Below are 24219 nucleotides of genomic sequence, written 5' to 3'. Positions count from 1 at the left end.
CTCTATAAAATACTTACAGTACTTACAATATTAAACAGGTACTGAAAAAAGAAAACAAAGGTCATTGCAATTGAACATCAAGCCCTTGGGCAGCCTTGCTTTTTTGTTTTTTAAAGAAGTTCATGTATTTGAATTCTAAAAAATTATCCAAGCATAGATTAATTCGATCTTTGTATGCTTCTAGTGTGTAACTGGCTGGGTAACTGCTGTGCTATACTGTCCATTTTAGCTACCCAAGCCGCCATATTCATTCTTCCAAGTATATGAGCAGGTGACTCAGCCACCTTTATTATGTTCATCTTAACTTCTTAAGTTCCAGTAGCATACTCTATATGATTTCCAGAGAGTGAAGAAGGGTTTTTTTCTTAAGTTAGAATAAGAGCATTATATCTCATGCCATCATATCATAGCCATGTGGCTCAGAAACTTGCTTGGAAAGGATCTCCTACTTCTTGTAGAAATTTCCTGCTGCTCCTCCTTCACCTGACCTGTCAGCCTTTGGCCAGACAAAGCCCCAGATAGTGTCTGAATTTTTTTTGCTGCTGTCAGCTTTGCTTTCGCTATCTATTGCCTCTATAGCACTATAACAAAGCTTCACTTCCCACATTGCCTCAGCCATCCCTTTCTCTCCCCAGATCTACCATGCAACCAGCACAGCTCCTTATACTCCATCACAACAATTTCCGATTTTTGTTTCACTTCATATGCAATATCTTTTCTCACTCTCCCAGCCACTTCTGTATGAGTGTGGACAAGACTGTACCCATCCCACCAGCTGGTTGGCGTCACATTGTACCAGTTGGCAAGAGCTTGAGAAGGCTTGGTGGTGACAGTCTTTTTCAAAAACTGATGACTGTAATGTCACCATAATGTCACTAGCATAATCTAGTTTAGTATCATTGTCTGTATCCAATAAAAAACTGTCAACTTTTTGAATGGAAAGCCACTATTCAAAGAAGAGAAATGCTTAGTTGCAAGAAATTTAATTCCAAAGATTATTTTTTGAATAAATATCATATGAAACCTTTTTACATGCATTATACCCTATTAACCATCCAAAAATATAAAAATCGAGGTCACACTCTTGATTCTTGTTTTGCAACCTTACCCCCTCACAGGATGGCATTTCATAAAAATCTGGTAATATTCATTGATAGATTTGTCTTAAATTAATGTGGCCATTAAGCATAAAGTTTCTTCAGCGTCTCTGTAGTCTTCCATAGAAATGTCATAATTAACAACCAAGTCTTTTATGTATCCCTGTGCAGTAAGCACCACCATATAGAAAGTTCACTTGTAAGACTCTGTGTTTGGGCTTTGGTTGTGTTAGTTTTTACAGCTGAGCAATGACTGCAATACTAATTTGACGTTTTATAGTTGCATTTTTTGCCTGCAATACTGTAAAGCATCCACATTAAAGCACTGTTATTGCTTTTAAGGTCCAGTGCCACACGTTTCCGCTGGAGTCAGTGTTACTACACAGCACCAGATGAATGGGCCTTAGACAACATCTACATCGGGCAGCAGTGTCCCAATATGTGCAGTGGACATGGCTGGTGCGACCATGGCATTTGCAGGTAGAGAGCATTTGCCTATTTGAGAGATTACTGCTAACTTGGTACTTAAGTATTCTGTTATTCTGTTATTTTGTGGTTTTTTGTTTGTTTTTTTTGCTGTTTTTCTTCTTTTTAGATTATAAAAACAAAACACACGCACTGTGAGGGCTAAGCCGTTAAAGCATCGTTAAAAGCTGGTTGTTCCACACCCAAGAGCCCACACCCTTGGGAGATGCAGGCAGTGAAGGGATTCTCAGTGGCATGGGGATGCCCTGCTCCTGGTGACTCTCTGCTCAGGGGGCTCTAGCACAAGGCTGGAGCTATTTCACTGGGGCAGAAAGACATAAAGAACCAGCTCAGAGCTGCTTTACAGACTCTGAGAGTTACTGCAGTACCAAAGGCAGAGTGCTGCCTGCCAGCTTTAAACTTTCTGGACACTGCATTATTTTTTGAAGTAAAATATAGCTTATTTCCAGTAATCCAGGTATACCAGCTTGTTTCTAGCATCCAAAATTCCAATTCTTGAATGATTTTTTTACATGTAATTTCAAAAGGTTGTAACTAATTGTGAGTATCAGATATGATCTTTCAAAGCTTGTTATGCTTATGCTTTCTTCCAGGTGTGACTCAGGGTTTCGGGGTACAGAGTGTCAGCCTGAAAATCCCCTTCCTTCAACTGTCATGTCTGATTTTGAAAACCCAGATGTCCTGAAGACAGAGTGGCAAGAAGTTATTGGAGGAGAGATTGTAAAGCCTGAAGAAGGCTGTGGGGTCATCTCATCTGGCTCCTCGCTATACTTCAACAAGGTATCAGTAAGGGACAGGAGACTGAGAAAGGCATGTGGTAATGTCAGTTTTAATGGAACAGGATGGGGTTATAAGGAAAAGGAAGGTAGCAGAAAGCTCTGAGGCACAGCAAAGTGCAGTATGAAAAGTGCATTAAATAGCACAGCTGTGCTCTGCTGGTAAAAAACAAAGCAATCCAAAGAAATGGAGAGTGACATTGAATATCCAAGAAATACCAAATGTAATGGAAAGAAGCAAATTGTCAGCATGCTGAGAAGTGCACAAATTAATAATATTATTAATATTATGCATGTTCTGTTTTAAGACACAGTTCTTTCTCAGCAAACTCAACTTTTATTTTTTCTGTCATGTTCTGGATGGGGCATCAAGAATGGGTAGCTTTCAGGAGTCACTTTGAGAACAAAGAACCAAAAATAGTGAAAAAGCAACTCCTCCAGCATTTAGAAAGTGCCTGGCTAGCCTGCAGAACTCTCTTGTATGACTTGGATGTGTTACAGAAAAAAATAATACAGCAAGAAAAAGATTTCTGCAAATTGATAGCAAATGTAACATAAAAAGAGATCTTTACGATCAGATGTAAGATTATGGGTTATAATCACAGATTTGTTTTCCTTTGTTGCTCCTCAGGTCTAATTCTGTTGGGATGGATTTTTTTTGTTGTTCTTAATTGAAAGGAAGAGTATAAGTACAGCTTCTCTTTTAAGGGTTTGATCAAACTGCCACTGCTGTCATGAGAACTGGATTAGTCCCAGTAGAATAACCCAGTGTGCAAAGCTGTGTAATCATGTGTTGTTAACCTCATTACAAATATCTAACTCATCAAATAATTTTCAGCACTCCTACATAGTCTCACATCCTCCTCCCTTGAAAATGCGGCTCTGTGCTGAAAATTTCATAATAAACGAATCAGTCTAACTAGCTAATTGTGATAATTGGATTTTTTAATGTAATTGTCTTATCTATTAAATGTTTCTCCTTCTGGCTCAGTTCCTTATGCCAGGTTTCTCAAAGAAGTTTGATAAATTATAATTAACCTGCTATGATCCTTCTTCTGATTTCTGCTAAGGAGGAGTGAAAATCTCATTTAGAAATTCTTGGCTTCTTTCTATTGATCTCTAAAGATTAGGTTATCATTCATTTCTTGAGTAGTAGCACTCTGTGTGCCATGAGCTGAAGGTGGCTTATTTAATTTCTGTTTAGGTCCTTTTCAAGGTGTCTAGTGGTCATGGTGATAAACATTACAAAAATTATTTTCATAGCTGCCCAACAGTTCTATGTTGTTTTGGGAGCTCATATTCACAGGTTCTGTTTCTTTACAGTTCCTCAGCTAGCCACTTTTTATTTCAGTGTCTAATGTTTGCTGCCATAATCAATCACTGCTATCAGAATTAATGTTGCCTTTGTTCTCCCAACTCTCTATCTTTTGTTTCACAATTAACTGTAATCAATTATAGGTGTGTTAGCAATTAGCTCCCGCAATTTCTTTAAAGTTTTAAGTAACTCATTCCCTTTCTCAGTTAACCTGTTTTTGTGGATGACTCTTTAGCAGTCAGTGCCAATTTGGAGCAGGGATGATGTAGATATGAAAAACGTCCTCACAATAGTTTTACAGCCAGATCTCTGACTCTCAGATGGGACATATTTGCCCATGGGACAGCAACAGTGTTGGAACCTGTTGGAAAAGTTTGATTTGGTTAAAACAATTTTGAATTCCTGTGGATCTCTGAAAACAAAAAAGTTGTGAAAGCAAACTACCAAAATATCATCAGTGTCACGTTGCAGTGCCTTGGGCCAGTAGTAGCTATGTTGGCCTGCACAGGGAAGCTTGGGACTGAACCCAAGACTGTGCCCATCTCACAATCATGGCACCAAGCAAGATGGCTTTATTCAGTTGGGAATAAACAAACAAATAAATAAAAAAAATGCAGACAGTGTTCAAGACTCAATCGTTACGGTTGTATCTTCAGTAAGTTTTCCAGAAATTAGTCTACCAGTGTGATGTGGCCTATTTGGTAGAGTCTGTAAATGAACTATGGCTGTAACACCAGCAAAGAAAAATATTCTGTGAAAAAAGCAATTAATGTATCTTTGTTCTGAGTTTACCCTAAACTGAGTAGGAATGGGAAATAGTTAATAAGTGGAACATAATTAAAATTCATCTATCATCTTATAAGAAATATAGATTGTTTTTTAATTCTCAGCTCGTAAATCTTATTACTTATGACTAGGTAGATCAGTGCTATTTGTTTATTTCAGACTTGAAATTTGTAGGAGAATCATGGATATACGAGACTGGGAAAAACATAGATATTACTTTAAACAGAAGCATCATTTTTGCAGCTTAGTCCAATTTTATCTTTTTAATGCTTTTTTGTGCTTGAAGATTTTAGCAGGGTCTGTTGTGATAGGACAAGGGGAAGTGGCTTCAAACTAAAAGAGGAGAGATTTAGACTGGATATAAGAAAAAAGTTTTTACACTAAGGCTGGTGAGGCACTGGAACAGGTTGCCCAGAGAGGTGGTGGATGCCCCGAACTTGGAAGTATTCGAGGTCTGGCTGGATGGGGCACTGAGCACCCTGATCTATCTGTAGGTGTCTCTCATTATTGCACGGGGGATGAGCTAGGTGACTTTTAAAAGTCCATTACATCTTAAACTATTCTATGATTTTTAGGCAATTCAAACCAGCTGGCGTTTTCACTGTTAATACCATGTCAGGTTGCAGCTAGTTTTGAAGAATGCATAAAGATGATCCATGCAGCTCCTCTCCGGCTGCACACTGTGGTTTGTGGTGGCACAACTGGGACTGTACTGGGGCAGGGCTGTGACAGGCAGGGTGCAAGTGGGGCACTTTTGTAGGGACACTGCTCTTGTCCTCTGTTCTGTCTCACTGGGCAGCATTGTATGTGCCTGTTGCTGTGGAGCCCACAAGATCAGTCTCCAGCTGGGAGTAAAAGGGGAAAGGGAGAACTGCAATTACAGTAAAAGATTTTTGCACCTTAGAGCATCTTTTAGCTGAATATCCTCTGTCTTCTTTTGTCAGTAAGTACAGAGTGACGATATGAGGCACACTACAGATGCCCAAGAGCTGTTTCCTGCTAGAACTAAAAAACATCCTTGGAAATGCTATTCACTAAATTTAATGAGGCTATTTTTTCTCTCTGCTATGCTCACATAAAACTGGAACTAAATCCGTAGGTTTTACATGAAAGACTAGGATAATACAAGGAGAAGAACATTGCTTTGTGAATGAATAAATTCTACTCACATGAGGCATGAAAAGAAAACGCCCCTCCCTTGTTATTGTTTAGGAGATGAACTACACTGCTGCAAATCTTCCATGCACTGCTTTTGTAGGAAGGAAAACTGTCAAATGGGCTGATGCCAACATGTGGGAAGGCCGTTCTCCATGCAAATAGCACTGGATTAGCAACCAGAGAAAAAAATGCCGCAGAGACAATCACAAAACAAAGAACCTTGAGTGCTACTAATACTAAAAGACTGAATAGAAAGTGAAGTCACCAATCTGTGCCAGCAGAGTGGACCAAAGGGAGAGTGGAGAGAAAATGCTTAAGTGAAACAGAGAAAAGTGTATACTTTTGGATGTTGTAAGGATCTTGATGAGACAAGACCAAGTTCATCAGAGCCTAAAATGTATGAAGATATTATAATACACAAGGATCTGATCATAACTGAGTTTGATTGCTAGGCAAATGCAAGGCAAAAAAGAAACGATGGTCAGGCATCTGATACATCAGCTGTATTTCCCTTCCCTGAAACACAGTAGGCATTATTGATGGTATAATTCCAGGTGTCCCAGTAACACTATGCAGTGCAAAAAAAATGTGTTGTCAGAAATGCCTTTTTATTGCTTTATACTTTATGTCTCCTGAAGGCATTTGGTACCATGGAGGAGTGAGGGGGAAAAGGAGTGATGAAAAAGTTGTGTTGAAATTGTGTTTGAAAGTTGTGTTGTGAGTTGAAATGCTGCATCTGTAATAGTAAAAATGCTTGTTGGAATGCATCTGAGAGATTAATCCCTAAAGGATGGCCAAGAAAAACCATAGCCCTAAGAACAAGAAAAGTCATGTTAACACAAAATTCAGTGTCTTCTGTGTTCCTGTATAATACTCATGTGTGCTTGATTTTAAAATATATCAGTTTGGAGTGAAGGTGTCATATTTAATATTATTTTTTACATCTCTTTTCATTCAATTGTAGGCTGGAAAAAGACAGCTGGTAAGCTGGGATTTGGACACTACCTGGGTGGATTTTGTTCAGTTTTACATCCAGATTGGAGGAGAAAGTTCTTCATGCAATAGACCAGACAGCAGAGAAGAAGGTGTGCTGCTGCAGTACAGCAACAATGGTGGTATCAACTGGCAGCTGCTAGCGGAAATGTATTTCTCTGATTTCAGCAAACCCAGGTAAAATTTTTGCCTACATGAAGTCAGTTATATCCATACTGCCTCATCTCTTTAAGAAAACTGTTTCTTAGTCTATGTAAACATGAAGAATCATTTCATACTATAGTGCTTAAAAGCCGTCCTTAATGTGGAAACTCTTTCAGGCTGCCATTCATCCTTATCATTATAAAGGAAAAATCTTATTAAAGCAGGCCTTAGAAAACCTGAAGATAGATTACCAATGCAAAATGAAATGGCAATTGTCTGTGTAGCTATTAACATGATTTCTATTACCATAGCTGATTTCTTGCAGTATATAAATATGTGAATAATTTTATCCTCCAAGCTCCTCATTTTGCTCCTTCAGTACACAGTGGTTTCAGAAGGACTGCTGTAAACTTGGAAAACTCTTTTTCTAAAAGTAATCTCAGCATTTGAAAGTATAAAACTGTTTACTTTGCCTCTACTTTGACGAAATTACAGGAAGCTTCCAACAAATAAGGGTATCCCCAGCTATGCACTGGAATCTCCGTTGCCTGGCTATCCAGTGCATTAGTTTTAGGCAAAACATTTACCTCCCTGGGGTAACCAAGGGCAATGGTCCTTACAGAGTATGTAGCTGTATCTATCTATTATTTACACTGCTGCTCCAAATCTTATTTTCCAGTTACTTACTTTCTGACACATAAAACTAGGAACCTTCTGCAAAAGATTCTGTATGGCCCCAAATGATTTTTTCACTTCTATCTGCCAAAGAGGCAAGATCTAGCAAGTTCAATGATACAAAGTAGCATGATGTTAAGAAAGAATACAGGAAGGAATATACGCATAAATACATATATTTAAGTTGTGTAAAATAATACTGAACACGTAACTGATTGTTGTGGTTTTATAACAGTAGTCAGCTCAGCACCACATAGACTGGCTTTCCCTAAGTGGGATGGGGAAGGGAACCAGAAAGGTAAAAGTGAGAAAACTCATAAAAAGAACAGTTCAAAAGGTGAAGTAAAAGCTACATGCACAAGCAAAGCAAAATAAGGAACTCATTCATTACTTCCCATTGACAGGCAGGTGTTCAGCCATTTCTGGGAAAGCAAGACCCATCACAATTAACAGTTTATTGGGAAAAGAAATGGCTTTCCTGCTTCTTTTTCATGTTCAGCAGTATTTCTCCCATTTCTCTATGATGTTTCCTTAGCATTCTACTGAATTTCTTTTCTCAGGTTTGTCTATCTGGAGCTGCCAGCTGCAGCCAAGACTCCTTGCACCAGGTTTCGGTGGTGGCAGCCTGTGTTTTCAGGAGAAGGGTACGACCAGTGGGCCATCGACGACATCATCATCTTGTCAGAGAAGCAGAAGCACATAATTCCTGTTGTTAATCCCACATTACCACAGGTAATAAGCAAGAACGGCCTGTGGGCATCACTGTGAAATGAGTGTCATCTTCTCTGTTGGTATTAATTTCTTTGAATTTGATTTTCTTTGAGAATATCACGTTATACTTAAAGAAACATTTGTAATGTTTGCAGCTGCGTTTCTCTCTACATGGCACGAACCTGGTTCTTATCATATCACTATAGGACTCCTTATTTTTACAATAGAGAATGTATGTGTCTCTTCAAAAAGTTGAAACAAATTTTGAAAGTTACGATTTTGAGGTAATTACAGAGCATGTAAATGGCAAAATTGGAAAACTGGTAATTTTGGAAAACTTCTGAAATCGCGCTGCAAGGAGGTAGTACTTCTTTGTGTTGCATTTCTCCTTATTTCTAACAGAACTTTTATGAAAAGCCAGCATTCGATTACCCTATGAACCAGCTGAGTGTGTGGTTAATACTGGCGAACGAAGGCATGACCAAAAATGAAAGTTTCTGCTCTGCCACCCCCTCTGCCATGCTCTTTGGTAAATCAGACGGAGACCGATTTGCAGTGACTAGAGATTTAACGCTGAAGCCTGGATATGTTCTGCAGTTCAAGGTATTCCTTAAACATAAGTTCCTCCAGATCATAGTGTATCAGTGAAACTTGTCTTATTCCATTCTTGCAAGATGTCATTGGGTCACCACAGAAAACAAGGTGATACATTATAATGCTGTCTTGAAAGATGTGTGGAGCACAGGTGTGAATTCATACAGTATAAAATATGATGCTGCCAAAACCTTGGTGCAAGAGAGCTTTCTCCCCCTCTGGAGAAAATTTGAAGTCTTATTGTTCTTTAACGAGTTTCACAGGCAGGTTGAAGTGACTGTCAGTATACTAGTCAGCACTAGGAAATGGTAGGAAGAGCCTTGCAAGGGAAAAAAGCTTTATCTCATTTGGGGCTCCATGACTACAAAAGCTCCATTGTGATTTGCATACATTTTTTTATATTAAGGTATTTAAGGATTTACAAGCTTCTCTATATTCCAGTGTGTTTTTTTTTCAAATAATTTACTTTTATTTTGTCAAGGAATGTAGGCTCCAATTAGCATTCTTATTTATAGGGCTTACAAGAAGTTTAGTGGTCTGAAAGTCCATCAGAATATGGGCTCCAAATAAAGTGTATTTGCTTTCACAAGCTCTTGTTTCTGAACTCTAATCAAAATTTTATTGAGTTTATAGTGAAATCCCATTGGTGAATTCTGGAGGTTGGTTGAAATGCAATTTTAATGAGCTCACCACAAATACATGGTCTTTACATAATTGGCAGATACAGACACTGAATAATTTACAAGTAGAATTATTAAAGAAATCTGATGTTTACAGGCAGCTTTTCAAATATAATTCCCACACTTCTGTAAATAGGGAAGTTAGTTAGAAGTAATAGGATTTATAAAAAAGATCTCATTTCATCTAAAAGTTATGAAATGCTGTACAAACTGAGAGACTGCAATACAATTTCTGGATGAGTATATTGTTCACAGTTTTATACCTTAAACTCGTCAAAAACCCGAAATACTGCCATATATAAATACTATTTAGCCTGGAAAATATGTTATTTGCTTCTTGACCATTTCCTATTACTTATCATAGAATCATAGAATGGCCTGGGTTGAAAAGGACCTCAAAGAACATCTAGTTTCAACCCCCTGCCATGGGCAGGGTCGCCAACCACTAGACCAGGCTGCCCAGAGCCACGTCCAGCCTGGATGTTTCACTTCAGTGATTAAGTCTTCATTCCCCAGGTTTTATGATCAACAGCAGTTCAAAAATTGTTTACAAAAGCAGTGCTTGAAAAGATTTCATGCACCTTCCATCACTGAAACCCTTGGCAACGTAATGTAGTTGTATATTTGTAATTTGTATACAAAACAATGTGTTTCAGAAAACAGGGAGTTCTTCCATTACTTAAGGCCTTAATTTATACTCCTCTCTTTTTTGGAAAGCAGAGAAATATGTAGTCCTATTTGCATGCTTTAATTTTAAGCATATGGTTAAATGTTTCCTCAGTTAGTGAAATTTCCATTTTAAATAGATGCCTAGAATAATTTTGCATTGATAAACTCAAAGACAGTAGTTTGTCAAAAATGTTTCAGTTTATATAAATCATTTTGTTATACATTTGTTCTACAATTAAGTAGAATTTATGCAATAAAATAAAACTAATATTTTTCTGAGAATGTAAAATGAAAAGTTGATTTTTGTATAGTTATGATCTCATTTCACATTTTATATTTCTGCTGCATCCAATTTTGTTCTTTTCTGGGACCAGACTTGCAGTGCCATGTCTCAAACATTATTCTGCAAAGCCAATGACTCAGCTGTGGTCAGGAGTTGCAGCCTTGGGGCAAGGGATACCTCGGAGTCATCAGACTGATCCTCTGGGCACATCAGGGTGTGCTGCAATGGGCTATGTCTCTGTAACTCCCTGAAACGAGGTTATAGTGAGGTGGGGATTGTCATCTTCTCCTAGGTGACTTATGATAGGATAAGAAGTAATAGCTTTAACTTGTGCCAGGGGAGATTCAGATTGGATATTAGGAAAAATTTCTTCTCAGAAAGAGTGGTGAGGCACTGGCACAGGCTGCACAGGAAGATGCTGGAGCCACCATCCTGGAGGTGTTCAAGAAATGTGGAGATGTGTAACTGAGGGACGTGGTTTACTGGGCATGTTGGGGATGGGTTCATGGCTGGACTATGTTGTCTTAGTCGTCTTTCCAACCTTAATGATTTTATGATTCTATAATTCAGAGGACACAGCTCTTCTCTGTCTTCCTGGGCACGCAGGTGCCTGTGTAGAGTTTGTTTTTTGCAGCCTGCTACGGAGCAGGACCTTTGAAAAGTGTACTCTTTGCACGTTTTACTGAACCCATCAAGTTAAATAAAGGGATAGTGGTAATTTTTAGAGACAAATGTCATGCGTGTGTGGGAATCAGACTTTAAGCATCAGTCACTGTTTTCCAGCAGGGTGCAAAGGAAATGCTCAGAACTAAGCATTCCAAACTGAAAAGTGAAAGATAATAACAGCAATTAAAAACCAATAATAACCAATTATAATAAACCAATCGCAGCCAATAACTGCAAATAACAACACAGAGTTGGGTTTTTTTTTTATCTCATATCCGATACTCTGATTTTTTTGCAGCTGAATATTGGCTGCACTAACCAGTACAGCAGCTCTGCTCCCGTTCTGCTTCAGTACTCACATGATGCTGGGCTCTTTTGGTCACTTGTGAAGGAAGGCTGCTATCCTGCATCTCCAGGAACCAAAGGATGTGAGGGAAGCTCACGTGAGCTGAGCGAGCCAACTGTGTATCACACAGGGGATTTTGAGGACTGGACAAGGATCACTATTGTCATCCCAAGGTCGCTTGCAGCCAGGTACTGTACACTGTAAGCCTGTGATACCTGTTGTGAATGAGCTGCCTGCTCTTTGTGGCTACGTTAGGAAAAAGTTGCAAGCTGTGAATAAAATCAGCATTAAAAATCTGCAGGTCTGGGAAAAATATCTTGTACTCTCCAAAACAGGGAGAAGCTTTCCATTTTAAAGGTGTCAGAACCATTTATAAAATTAAATTACAAGAGACTACAAGATATTCATTTGACTTCAATCTCTTCATCATAGTGCTGTCTTTCTTTAGCCATATCAGTTAGGTTAGAGGCACAAGCAAGAGGGCAATAAGTCACTTGAATCAAATAAGCCCTTTCAACAGGATTAATTTTACAGTCCATACTGAGCAAAGAGGCCCTAGAAGGTTTGATTTGCTGTCTGCACCACCCTGAGCCTGCTGGCTCCTGTCAATCTCTCTCTCTGGGCAGAAGTTCACATATTGCCCTAAGGTTTCAGTCCATCTTCCTGACACCATCTCCTAATCTCTGCGTCCCAACACAGAGTTTCAAGATGTAGCATATTGTGTAGCAGAGAAGCTGGTGCCTTTGCTGCAAGGAGCTGAAATAGCAGCATGTATACCATAACAAGTTTGTCTTTTTTCCAGTAATTAGCCAATAAAAGCAGGTGCCAAATTGCACAGATCTGACACCAGCTGATTTGATTTCCCCAAAACAAGCAGTACAGAATCAATAGGAGCAATCTGTTTGGCATTATGTTTTGTAACGTGATCAGGAATAACAAGCTCGTGGTCATGTATTAAAAATGTAAGTATTGGGAGTATGATGAGGTGCCCAGCAGGCTGAAAACTGAATTGGTTATGGTTCATTTTAGAAATCATGGTTATCTTGAGAGCATCCCATTATATCTCTTGGTACAAAGCACTTAGCACACTGATCATCTTACCTACCAAATCCCAGTGAAAAGTTTTGTTTTGTTTTTTTAAAAAGGTGATAGGTATATTATACATTACACAAAGCAGAAAGGATTATCTTGGTTAATCCATTGGAGTGACAACCAAATGTTAAGGCAATTCCCCCCTCTGGAACACACATAAAATGATTCAACTAGAAGTTAAAAGCTTAGAATTAAAAATCAAAATATTTTTTCTTTAATCAATTCCCTGTACAGTGGGCAAACTGTAGTAACTTTGTGTAGGCTGAAGTCTCTGGAGCAGTTTTAGTTGCAGAGATTAAAGATTAGATCACTGTTTTTCAGGAATTTCATGTTGCCATCCAAGCATTATATCTTTGTGTTTCTGTCCATATTCTTTAGGACTTTTTGTGTGACATTTTTGTAGAAGGCATATGATTTTTCCTATATCTAGTTTATTCAATGCTTATTTTTACTCAAAATTGTAACATCCTATGAGCTGCATCACTGTCATTATTGAGTTATTTTCGTAAGTACTGTAAGAAATGTATTTCTGGGATTTTAAAATGTAATTAGCAGTTTGCGTTGAACTGAGTACTGAAAGTCATCTTAAGAGTTGCATCTAATCTTTCATTCTTGCTGATAAAAACCATGTAATCTGTTCTTTGTGTCACACTGGTGGATGTAGGCCAGCAAAACAGAGGAAGTCAAAAAACATCCAAAAAAAAAAATGAGGAAAAAATATTCCTAAGCGAAGTCACAGAAGCCATAGGATGTCAGAAATATTTTCGAGGCATCCACCTGCATCTTGTTTGCACATAGCTAATTTAGGAAAAAGCTCTTTTTTCTCTTTAAACAAAGAGCACAAAAAGTATGGAGTAGGTTTGAAAGCTGGGAATAGTAATACCATGTCATTATTGTTCCTTTGCAGTAAGACTCGATTCCGCTGGATCCAGGAGAGCAGCTCCCACAAGAGTGTGCCTCCTTTTGGATTAGATGGTGTTTACATTTCTGAGCCTTGCCCCAGTTACTGCAATGGTCATGGGGACTGCGTCTCGGGGGTCTGTTTTTGTGACTTGGGCTACACAGGTAAGATGTTTTTTAGATGGGACAGTGGTAAACACTGGCTGTTTTGATGTTGAAAATCTAGCGCAGTGTTTTTCCTCTCCAGTATTCTGGAAAAATACATGTTGACATAAATTTCATGGGCTGCCAGCAAGAATATTTTCTTTCTGTTGAATAAAATTTAGCACAGGAGTTAGTACAGATAAAATAGAGCAGCTGAGGACAGGAGACATCGGTGATGTTTCTGGCAACCACTATCTATGAGCATAGCCATCTGTATGAATGGAAAGGGACTAGCAATAGAAGAGAAAACAAAATAAAATATTTTAAACTAAAAAGTCTGTTTAAAAACCTTTGGACCATCTTCAAATGAATTGCTTCTGTTACTGAGTCCCCTGGCCATCAGATGGCACAGGACCAGGAAGGAACATATGTTCTGACAGGGCCTTCTGCGAAAAATTCTGCTCACTTGTGGTTTCTGGGGCTTTTATGCTGCAAAAATTAAGGGGGAAAAAAAAAAAAAAAAAGCACAAAAAACACATACTTGGTTAAAAAAAAACAGACAGAGATTGACACTACCAGTTGCATACTGCACTCTTTCGACCCTATACCAACAAAGCAATAAGCTAACATCTTCTGTTCAATTTATTTATAAAGGGCTAAAAGGATCATATTTTTCTGTTTACATAAAATGGCTTATCTATATAAGGCATGTGTTTTTCACCCAGTGAAATAAGCCATCTTAGAGTTTAGAGGATGAGGATTTATTCTGACTACAAAAAAATATGGAGGGCTTGAAAAGGTACAATTCTATCTTCTTGGCATTTTCTCAAAAAAAAGCACAGTACTTTTTCTTGTGTGGGTGCAATAGAACTGTCTGCCAGTTTTCTGTATCTGAATTTTGCTCTCTTCAGCACAGTTTCAACAAAGCATCTCCCTTTTTTTTTTTTCTTTAAGCATCACATGGAACCTGTGTATCTAATGTGCCTAACCACAGTGAGATGTTCGACAGGTTTGAGAGGAAGCTAAGCCCTCTCTGGTACAAGATAACAGGAGGTCAGGTTGGAACAGGCTGTGGTGTGCTCAGTGATGGAAAATCTCTGTACTTCAATGGACCTGGCAAAAGGGAGGCAAGAACTGTTCCTTTGGACACCACAAATATCAGGTCAGTAGTAATCAGTGCCACCTCTCATCTTTGTATCTCTCTGCTATTACAAGCATAGGCAAGAAGGTGTGAAATGTTTTTCTGGTAATCACAACCCATACAAGAAATCTTAGACTGATTAGTTAACTTTTGTTCATTCTGGTCTAGTACTTCCTTTTCTGGAGAGGGAAAACTTAGATTAGAAACAGAATGCAGTAGCAACACAGGAAACACAAACTGTTGATCTCTGTGGGATAAAGGCTTTGCGGTGTGTTCTAGATGACCAAGCAGAAGATGTGGTCTTAAGACTGCACAAAAACTGAGAGCCTGCCAATAGCTGGACAGAAAAATTCCCTTTCCACTGGCTGCATTGAATTGCAGCATGCCAGTAGTGCAGCAAATGAGGTGTTGTTTACTTACCAGGTATTGTGAATTAGTCTGCTTGTAAGAAGTGTAAAAAAAAATGGAATATGAATTGTTTCTGTGCAGTAGAGAGGCTGACAGGCTTCCACCTCTCTGTGCTATCACTGAATTCTGCTCCACTGGTAGTAATTATCCTCTCTCTCTCAAATTGTCTAATTGATTCATGTAATTAGGATAAACTAAGGACGATTATTTCTAACCATTATTTATCCTGGAGTTTGCTGCTTTTTTGTCCAGTCTCATGAGGGATCATGCATCTCAAAGCTTGCCCACCCCACAATTATATCCATTAGTTTAATAAAACATATGTCTCCTGTCAAATCCTGCTCCAAGAGCAAGTGATGCACTGATTTTGTTGCATTATTTAATTTGTGGAAACATTCAGCAGAGAGTGGCCATAAATTAGTCTTCCCCTTCTTCAGCTCAGCCCAGCAGTGCTTCTTAGGGCAGGATGGGTGCTGAGGCTCTCAGGACATCCTTGGCTGCTCTCCAGCACAGTGTTACACAGCAGCTGCTGCATTTCCTCTCCGTTCTGCCTGATTGACAAATTCTCCTCTGACAAATATTTTGTTCTTTTATATAACAACGAAAATTGCTTAATAGTTAAAGTAATTTATTGTTTGACAAATACACTTTTGACAAGCATACGTTTGTGCTTAAACTCTGGAAAGATCTGAACACATTTTCTGTTCTACCGTCCTTTTAAATCTCATGTTATCAGTACTGCAAAGTGTAATTTTGAAGTAACTATGTTATCAAGAAGTCTATGTTCAAATGATGATTTGGGGTTATTCCTTCTTTCCTGGAGAAATTTTTTTTATAAAGAAAAGTATTTTGGATTACTTTGAAATCATTTTCAATGCCAGATATTTATATTTATAGATTTGCATTTTTACAGAGTTTGAACCACTTAAGACACCAACAAAAGTAAAATACTGAGTGATGCTCTTTCTGGACTTTTTTCAGCCCATTTTCATTTTGCATAAGCACATCTAGGGTCAGCTAGAGTCTCAAAACTGCCCCAAGGGCCTAAATGACGAGACTCCTGGTAAGAGAAACTAGGATCCCCCTTCTGAGCACAGGCTCAATAGCTTTTCTACTGCTAAGAGTGATCATTTTAGCAAAATAAATCAACACTGATCCTTTTAATAAGTATCACAGTGAATATGCTAATTTCCTCCAACAGTTAAAATTTGAAGATGCATCCCTGAGCTGTTTGCTAGAGAGAAGAATCATCTCAAGCACAAATGGGACAAATGTGATTTTGTCGTTTTTTTCTCAGTTTTCTTGAGCACAAGTTCTCAAGAGTAGGATCCACCTCATGTCATCCAGAACATAGGTACTCTAGATTACTGCAATTACCCCATACTTCTTATATACTCAAAAGAGATAAATAACTACTTCAAAAGAGTAATGCAGTTAATCCTAAAACAGCATCTAGCAAAGACCACTGTTTTGTATTCTGGAAGTTTGTATTTTTCCTTACTTATAAGGGAAGCTGGGATGGTCATGTAAGACATCAATATCCAGCCTTTTGATACCTTGCTAAGAAAAGGTGAATACCCACTATAATGCTCAAGGCTGTCTGTAACATTAGCTGGATAATTTCTTCTAGAAGCTAGAGCAGACTAATTTTGTGAGAGTGTGAGGGGTTAACTGGAAAACCCATATCCTAAAAGAAAATCGTACTCCAGTCTAGAAATGTTTTCTGTTATTGGAGCTAAAATTAATGTCACTTGAAAGAGGAGATGAGAGTGAAGTATTTTTTCCCTTCTGGGTTTTTCTTTTTTTTTTGCGTTCAGTAATGCCTTGCATAGAATTAGGTTCTATTATTAGGGGTCATCTTAGCCCATGCGCAGTTATCTTTTATTTGTGAGTAGTTTTTTTGGCTAGGAGTGGCTTGGTTACTGAGTAAACAGGAGGAAAATATGACTTACTATTAGATATGCGGATTGAAGATTGTGAATAGCAATGCTGAAACTCCTTCAGTAGATTTTTAAGCTGACAGACATTTGCAAGACATTAAAGTTCTTTTTTCATGCTGAATTCCTGCACACCTACCTATTCATGTTTGTATCATTCTGTTTCAATTACAGCTTTTTATATGCCTAGGTTACTAGGGTAATTTTTATGTAAAGAACATAAATAATTCTAGTTCATTTTTGTAGGAAATAGAAAGACCTTTTCCTTCTTACCTGTGTCTTCCTAGCAGAGCAGGGAACACCATGGCACAGTGCTCCTGGTTCACTCTGCTGCAGGGGGGTCGAGATTTGTCAGCCCTTGGTGGTACTGCTAAAGGAGAAACCTAGAAAAGCAATGCTAAACTCAGCCTTAATGCTATGAGCTTTTAAAACTAAAACTCAATCCCCAAAACTAATGACCATTAGCATGCACTCTATGCATACACTGCACTGTCATATTCTGAAGCCTTATCTGCCCTATCATCTTATTCCTTATGTAATTGATTACACTTTTTATAACAAACATGAAGTCCCATAGTGCTAAGAGAAAACTGTCAAAATTCATTTTGCTCAAAACATTTTTTGCTCCAACCTTCAGAAGCCCACTGAAGTCTCTCCTTCCTTCCCTTTTGCATGGCCTGGTGCGCCAAAGGCACAATTTTGCCAGCACTATTTCCATCCTCTTGACTGACAGTACAATACCTGGATGCATTTTGGTTAGAGATGCCTCCCATTTTGATAGCCTCTCCTTCTTCACTATCTATTCAGTGAGAGCAATCAGACACAGTGCCTACCTGGCAACTAGATAAAAACTGTGCAATATATATTTTTCCAAACAGCGACATTAGGCTTGTTAGCTGAGTTGGCTTCCATCTGCATTACAGACTCTGTTGCTAATGACCCTGCAACCATTTCAGAGAGCTGTTTTGGGTCAAACTCTTCCAGATCAGATGAGCTGATTCACCCTTTTGCAGAAAGTTTTTTTTTTTCTTTTAATTTTTTACTTGATCTCTACATTTGGCAGTCCAAAAAAAGAATTTCATCATAGAAATTTTCAGCTCTGAGACTGCATTCTACTATTTTACTGCCTGAACACTGTGTCAAGCAGTAAAGGTGCAGAAAACATTAAGACACTGGCTAGGCAGTGTAACACTGTGAACTATTCTGTTCTTGAGTTATAAGGTTATATTAAGAATGAAACTGATGAGTAAATTCTGGCTTGTTTAGACCCTATGGATATACGAAACATTTCACATAAGAAACACCAATTTCAGTGCAGTGTGGCTGGCCTTAGAATCAGAAAAGGGTCGTAATAATGTGTATGTAGTGGTGAGAGATAGAAATTGGAATCATAGCTGCATCTCACTGGCTCTGTCTGTAGTCCTTGGCTTGTCTGTGGTTTTACTGGTGTCAATACAAATTAGAGCCAAATCCTCTAAAGAGAAAAGTTATTCTTGTGAGGAATTATCTGAGTGACAAATCAAGCCTTGTTTCTTCACACAGAGCCATAAATCCACCTTGAAAACTAGTACTGAGAATGAAGAAGCTATCTGCAAGTAGTGGAGTTAGCAAAACATAGTTTCCTTTCAGTTTGTGTTCATCTCTTCCCCAAGCTTCTGCTTGGCAATAAACTACATCTCCCACGTGATCCACAAAGACACCTCCAGCACAAGAGACAAGCAATTGCTTCTCAAAAACATCAGTGAGTACTACCATAACACAACAGGCAGGCATCAGTATAAGTCAAAAGCTGGCTAGGAAACAGAAAGGAGAATGGTATTGCCAACTTTCAGTGTGCAAAAGCTCAAGATGGAGATGATTCCAGAATCTCTGCTCAATTCTGGCTCTGCTACAGGTGTGTATTGCAGACGACCCATGAAGTAGGTGAAGGGGTGGTGGCTTTCTCAGTCATCTCAATGCCCTTTACATTCATTATGGCCACATAAGACTCAGACGAATGTCAGAGAAATGTAATGAAATTTGATGAGAGAGCAACAGGGCATTAATTAACACAAATTGGTTTTATTAGCAAAACAGTGCACATCTAAGAGAAAAATGTGAACTACTCTGACACTACAGAATCACAATTACAAATAACAATTCAAGAAGTGTAGCAAGGTATCATTGCAGACTGCGATAAAATTGACAAGAGTTTGGAGCAGAAGGATGGGTTAATCATTGTTTTCAGGGATGTTCCAGGCTTGTCCAAAATTCTGTCAATAAAACCAGGGACACTGTCCCAAAGGATGTTGCAGCTTTAGAAGGATAGAAAATGGCTTTGGGAAAAATTAGGGGCATGGAAAAAGTTTCATGCAAATGAAAATGTTACCATGGTTTAATGTCAAAAGGATGAAAGTAAGGAGGTGGTAAAATAAATAACTACAAGATACAAATCCAGCAGATCAGAAATGCTTCTTTCCCTCATAATATATTTTTACATGAAGAATTTAACAGTCAAAAAGAGACTGGTGTTTTAGTGAGAATATAATAATTCTATTTAAACTCTAATACTGTCTTTTAAGGCTTAAACCACTTTCTAGTTAGAAGGGATCAAGGTAAGATCTGATGTAAATTGCAGATTCGGCTTCTTAAGTGTTTTTGCATCTTCATATGAAGGAAGGAACTGTTAAAATATCCTGTTCAGTTCAACAATATATTTATTAGGCACTAGATCAATAAACTGCATCACCTTCTTCTGTTTTGGGTCCTCCACTGTTTACTACGGCAGTGCTTGATTTTAGTGGGAATACTGTCTGATGAATAAGCCTGGACTAATTACCTAGTTGAAAATGCCACATCAGTTAAGGAGAGTTATTCCGACTGATTTTGTTCTATCAGTTGATAATTACATTTCTCTTCTACCTTGATGTTTTTTAACAGGCTGGTTCAATTTTATGTACAAATAGGAAGCAAGGCTACGGGCAATTCCTGCAACAGACCAAGATCCAGGAATGAAGGTAAAGCCTCTTTTCCTTATAGTAAACTTTTTGTATCTGGAGTCTTCTATAGCGATTTCATGTTTTACTGTCTTTACAAAATCAAATGATTGTTTCATTTGATTAGCTGGTCACTTTTCGTAAACAGTAAGTCAACTTTGAATTTAAAAATGTAACATTAATAGTTTACTTTTAACCTACATTTGCATTTATTTTTTATTTCAACATACCCAATGGTGCTTTATCAGTAGCTATAGCTCTGTTGAATCTCTGTTGGTTTAAGAAAGATTGACAAGAATAGGTGTAATCACTTTTATTAAACTATTTGATAATGTTGGAAAACAGGTAAATTCACAAGTACACAAGTCTTCAGGTAAGAAAGAAGTATGTATGAAATGAAGTATGCATGAAGAAATGTATGAAGAAATGAAGTATGTATGAAGAAAGTAAGTATGAAATGTATTCATTGTGAGGTGTGAATACAATGAATACATTTCAATTTCAGTATCAATTTTGCAGCTTCAATTTCTGACTTGAAGAACTTTTTTTCATCTTTTCATCTCCATCAGAGGGTCTGATAAAAATTGCCTTTCAAACCATTCCCATGCATAATTTACCTGAAGCTCAAAATTATAAATCTGCCGCTGGAAATCTTAGTATGAAGAAGCTGATCTCTTCCAGCTGCATCCTCTCTTATTTTACCCACAAACGTAGAATTGCTGTGATTGAGACAGGACTGATATCTGGATTTGGGAAGGATCAGCAAAGTTTTGGGAGCACTAAAGGAGTCCAGTTGCATGAGGAAAGATCAGTGGTGTTTAGAAGATATGTCACTTTGTCTTCCTTTCAGTATAAACCATTTAACATCAGTGGACTGTTTCTTGGTGCATAACATTTATATTGATACTGATTCAGAACTGTCATCATTCTCCTCTAATTTGCATTGATATATAAGAAACAAAAAAATCCATTATTTGAAAGCACTCCAGAGTTTCAAGAGGAGAAATATCCATAAGAAGTGCTTATTTCTTGCACTATCCCCTTTGGTGAGCTCATTAATGACTTCAAAATTCTGCTACATGCTAGTATTTACTGTGCTGTGTGTAAGATATGGAGATTGTCTTAAATTATCTAGATATTAAGACAAATGACTCTTAAGGATGCTTTGAGCGTTGTGTGCTACTCCTTACTGGGAGCCCAGCTATCAGAATTACAACTTAGTGTCCTGCACAAACAGTGGGAGTACTCCATAAGAAATAAATACTGATTATAATAAGAAAGTCACATTATTACTGAGGTTTCTATGGTACAACCATTAGTTTCACTAAGGCTGTAGACCCTTCACTAAGTTAGAGATTTTATCCTTTGGTTTTGGTGAAGATAAGCAACATAATATGTAGCAGATGGTGAGACCTTGTCACCTTTGCAACAGGACTTTGTCCACAGAACACTCCTGGACCAGGAAATGCTAAGTGAGAATGGAAGGCACAGTCACATCAGTGGTATTCATAGGATGAGGGCTGACAACTCCTGACTGTAGGCTGAGGAGTTGGCCCTCTCTTTTCCACACTGCCTGACTAACTGCCTTGCTTAATGTTAACTACAGGTCTCGTCGTTCAATACACAAATGATAATGGGATCACCTGGCATTTACTGCGAGAACTGGACTTCATGTCATACTTGGAACCCCAGGTTGTTTCTATCGACTTACCACGGGAGGCCAAAACCTCTGCCACAGCTTTCAGGTGGTGGCAGCCTCAACACGGTATGCAGCACCATCCTAAAAATTCGTTTAGTGCCTTTACCAACCCAGAACCATCAGTTCTTCTCAGTGTGGGCATGTTCTGCAGAAATCTCTGGTTACAGAAAATACGTTGAGGTGAACAATGTGGATGCTGTGAGTGTGTGTTTAGATGTTCCTTAGTCATGCTGCAGACATGATTTTCTTCTATAGCACCTGAGAGCACTAAGATGTGAGGACTTACCTGAGTGTAAAGTGACTGGCATGTAAAATTGCCTACCCATTTTATCTCACTTTTTGTCTAATTTGGGAGGAAAAGCATAAACTGACCTTGATTGTGCCTGCATAGTGGTTCCCATCTCCCTGAATTAACATCTCCACACCCAAAGACTCCTCCTGTCATCTTCTGTATCTTCAAGGCCCACTCAAATATTTCCTGCATAATTAGATGAAAGTAATGCCATGGTTCTGACTGGTATTTACAGCTCCTGCCTTGCACTGCAGCACATTATTACAATTGAAAGTGTCCTTATTAAATTTTTCACCTCTGTGCAAAGCAGCAGCTCTGGATCCCTGCAGGTGTTACTCAGGCATGTAGCAAAATACATTTTAGCAGCAGTTCCTAAGGGGAGAGAAGAACACATCTTGTATTCATGTAATTGTGGTACTGAGCTTCTTGGCTATCATCGTTTCGATGTCTGGTTTTTATTCATACATTTTTGTACAGTGTATATGTACTGGAGTTGATTGTCCTCGCTAGACATGAAAGCATCTAGGTGATGTCTTTCTCTGTTGAGAGTGATCACCGTAAGACTGCCAGCAGTCCTCTGAACCTCAGTAAGAGAGAGAGAATTTGTGAATGGGGGCTGAAATACAGCCTTCCATACCAGTGCCCACTGGTGACAACCACTCCTCATTTCAGACATTAGCTTCTTATAGATTGTTCTTTATCTGCCATAAAGTTAGTGCAGAGTAGCCCTATCAGTCATTGCCTGTATTTCTCACAGTGGCAAGACAAAAGTCCTGGCAAATCGTTGTGAGCTCACAAGTTAACAACAAGCTCTTTCCTTCTTCTTCTGTAAGGGCACAGCAGTGATTGTACAGTAAAATCACATTTTCAGCTTGCTAGTAGGAAGGTGAGTTGAGATGAAAGACTGGAGAAATATGCTGAAGATGATGGTGACTGTAGGCCAGAAAGAGGACTCCAGGAAGGAGAAGGTGAACAGCATCTCTTTGATTGTCCTCTATGTCCTCCTATATCAAGAGTCTTTAATGTTTTCCCACGTGCACAATCCTTTTCCAATCAAAAGGTATTTGGGGAGCTAGTCAGAGGCCTTTCTGATTTAACTGTGAGGAATGACAGGAAAGTTGTGACCCATAGAATGAAAATCCTCAGATTAAGGGTTCATGGAGTGTCTCGTTCAGGCACAGGGAGAGTGTATGATGATAAAGACATTGAAGCTGAAATAGAAACATAATTCATACTCCAGGTTTCTCCTTAAGAAAGGTGTTAGACATGTTTAACAGTGATCAGTGTATGTGATTGACCACAGCTCACTAAGTCAGTGCAGAATGTGGGCTAGAAAAAAAAAACCAACAACTATGACTCCACTAACTCACCCATTCTGCTTTTTATAGGAAAACATTCAGCTCAGTGGGCTTTGGATGATGTGCTTATAGGGATGAATGACAGCTCTCAGACTGGCTTCCAGGATAAATTTGATGGATCTGTGGATTTACAAGCAAGCTGGTACAGAATACAAGGAGGTCAGGTAGACATTGACTGCCTATCTATGGATACAGCTCTCATGTTCAGTGAAAACATCGGTATGTGTCACCAAATACTGATAAATTTGTATGTGCTTCTTTTATAAATCATGTATGGGTCGTGTTTTTACAAGATCGGAGGTGTAGAGAAATTTGAATATATAGTAATCTGCAGGGCAGGGAAGCTGAAAAGAAGAAGGTGAAAAAGCAGATAAAAAATCTGAATGAAGTGAAAACACATGCATAAGGCATACAATTTTATATTTTTTTTGTTCTCTCTTTTGTTAGAAAAACCTCGTTATGCAGAGACTTGGGACTTTCATGTGTCAGCCTCTACTTTCCTGCAGTTTGAGCTGAGCATGGGATGCAGCAAGCCATACAGCAATTCTCATAGCATTCACCTGCAGTATTCTTTAAACAATGGGAGAGACTGGCACTTGGTGACAGAGGAGTGTGTGCCTCCAACGATTGGCTGTCAGTACTACACTGAGAGCTCCATCTACACTTCAGAAAGGTTCCAAAATTGGAAGAGAGTTACGGTCTATCTTCCACCCATAACCAAGTGAGTGCTGTTCTGGCAGTTTAGCATGAATACAGAATTTGCTGATCTAATTGGAGCAAACATCCCCCATCTTGGAAATTTTCTGTATGTCTTTTAAATTATTAAATGTGTGTTGTCACGCCATCAGAATTTTAAATTTAGCCTCAGAATATTTCATCAGATATATGTTAACT

General features: G+C 38.5%; 1 protein-coding gene across 3 annotated transcripts in view; it reads left to right on the top strand.

Moving 5' to 3' along the window:
* The window catches only part of RELN (reelin), a 272506-nt gene that overhangs the window by 199303 nt on the left and 48984 nt on the right, over positions 1–24219 (top strand). For all 3 annotated transcript variants that reach the window (XM_031595823.2, XM_090135689.1, XM_031595892.2), the window contains 12 exons: positions 1440–1577; positions 2177–2363; positions 6583–6788; positions 7991–8162; positions 8544–8744; positions 11332–11567; positions 13379–13536; positions 14470–14677; positions 19921–19997; positions 21583–21741; positions 23356–23544; positions 23773–24046. In XM_031595823.2, coding sequence (XP_031451683.2) covers positions 1440–1577; positions 2177–2363; positions 6583–6788; positions 7991–8162; positions 8544–8744; positions 11332–11567; positions 13379–13536; positions 14470–14677; positions 19921–19997; positions 21583–21741; positions 23356–23544; positions 23773–24046 — 2205 coding nt within the window. The remainder of the gene's footprint in view (positions 1–1439; positions 1578–2176; positions 2364–6582; positions 6789–7990; positions 8163–8543; positions 8745–11331; positions 11568–13378; positions 13537–14469; positions 14678–19920; positions 19998–21582; positions 21742–23355; positions 23545–23772; positions 24047–24219) is intronic.

The sequence above is a fragment of the Phasianus colchicus genome, chromosome 1 (assembly GCF_987193195.1).
Source record: "Phasianus colchicus chromosome 1, bPhaCol1.hap1.1, whole genome shotgun sequence".
NCBI classification, from domain to species: domain Eukaryota; kingdom Metazoa; phylum Chordata; class Aves; order Galliformes; family Phasianidae; genus Phasianus; species Phasianus colchicus.
Note: the sequence above shows the minus strand (reverse complement) of the source record. Positions and strands in the feature narration are given on the sequence as shown.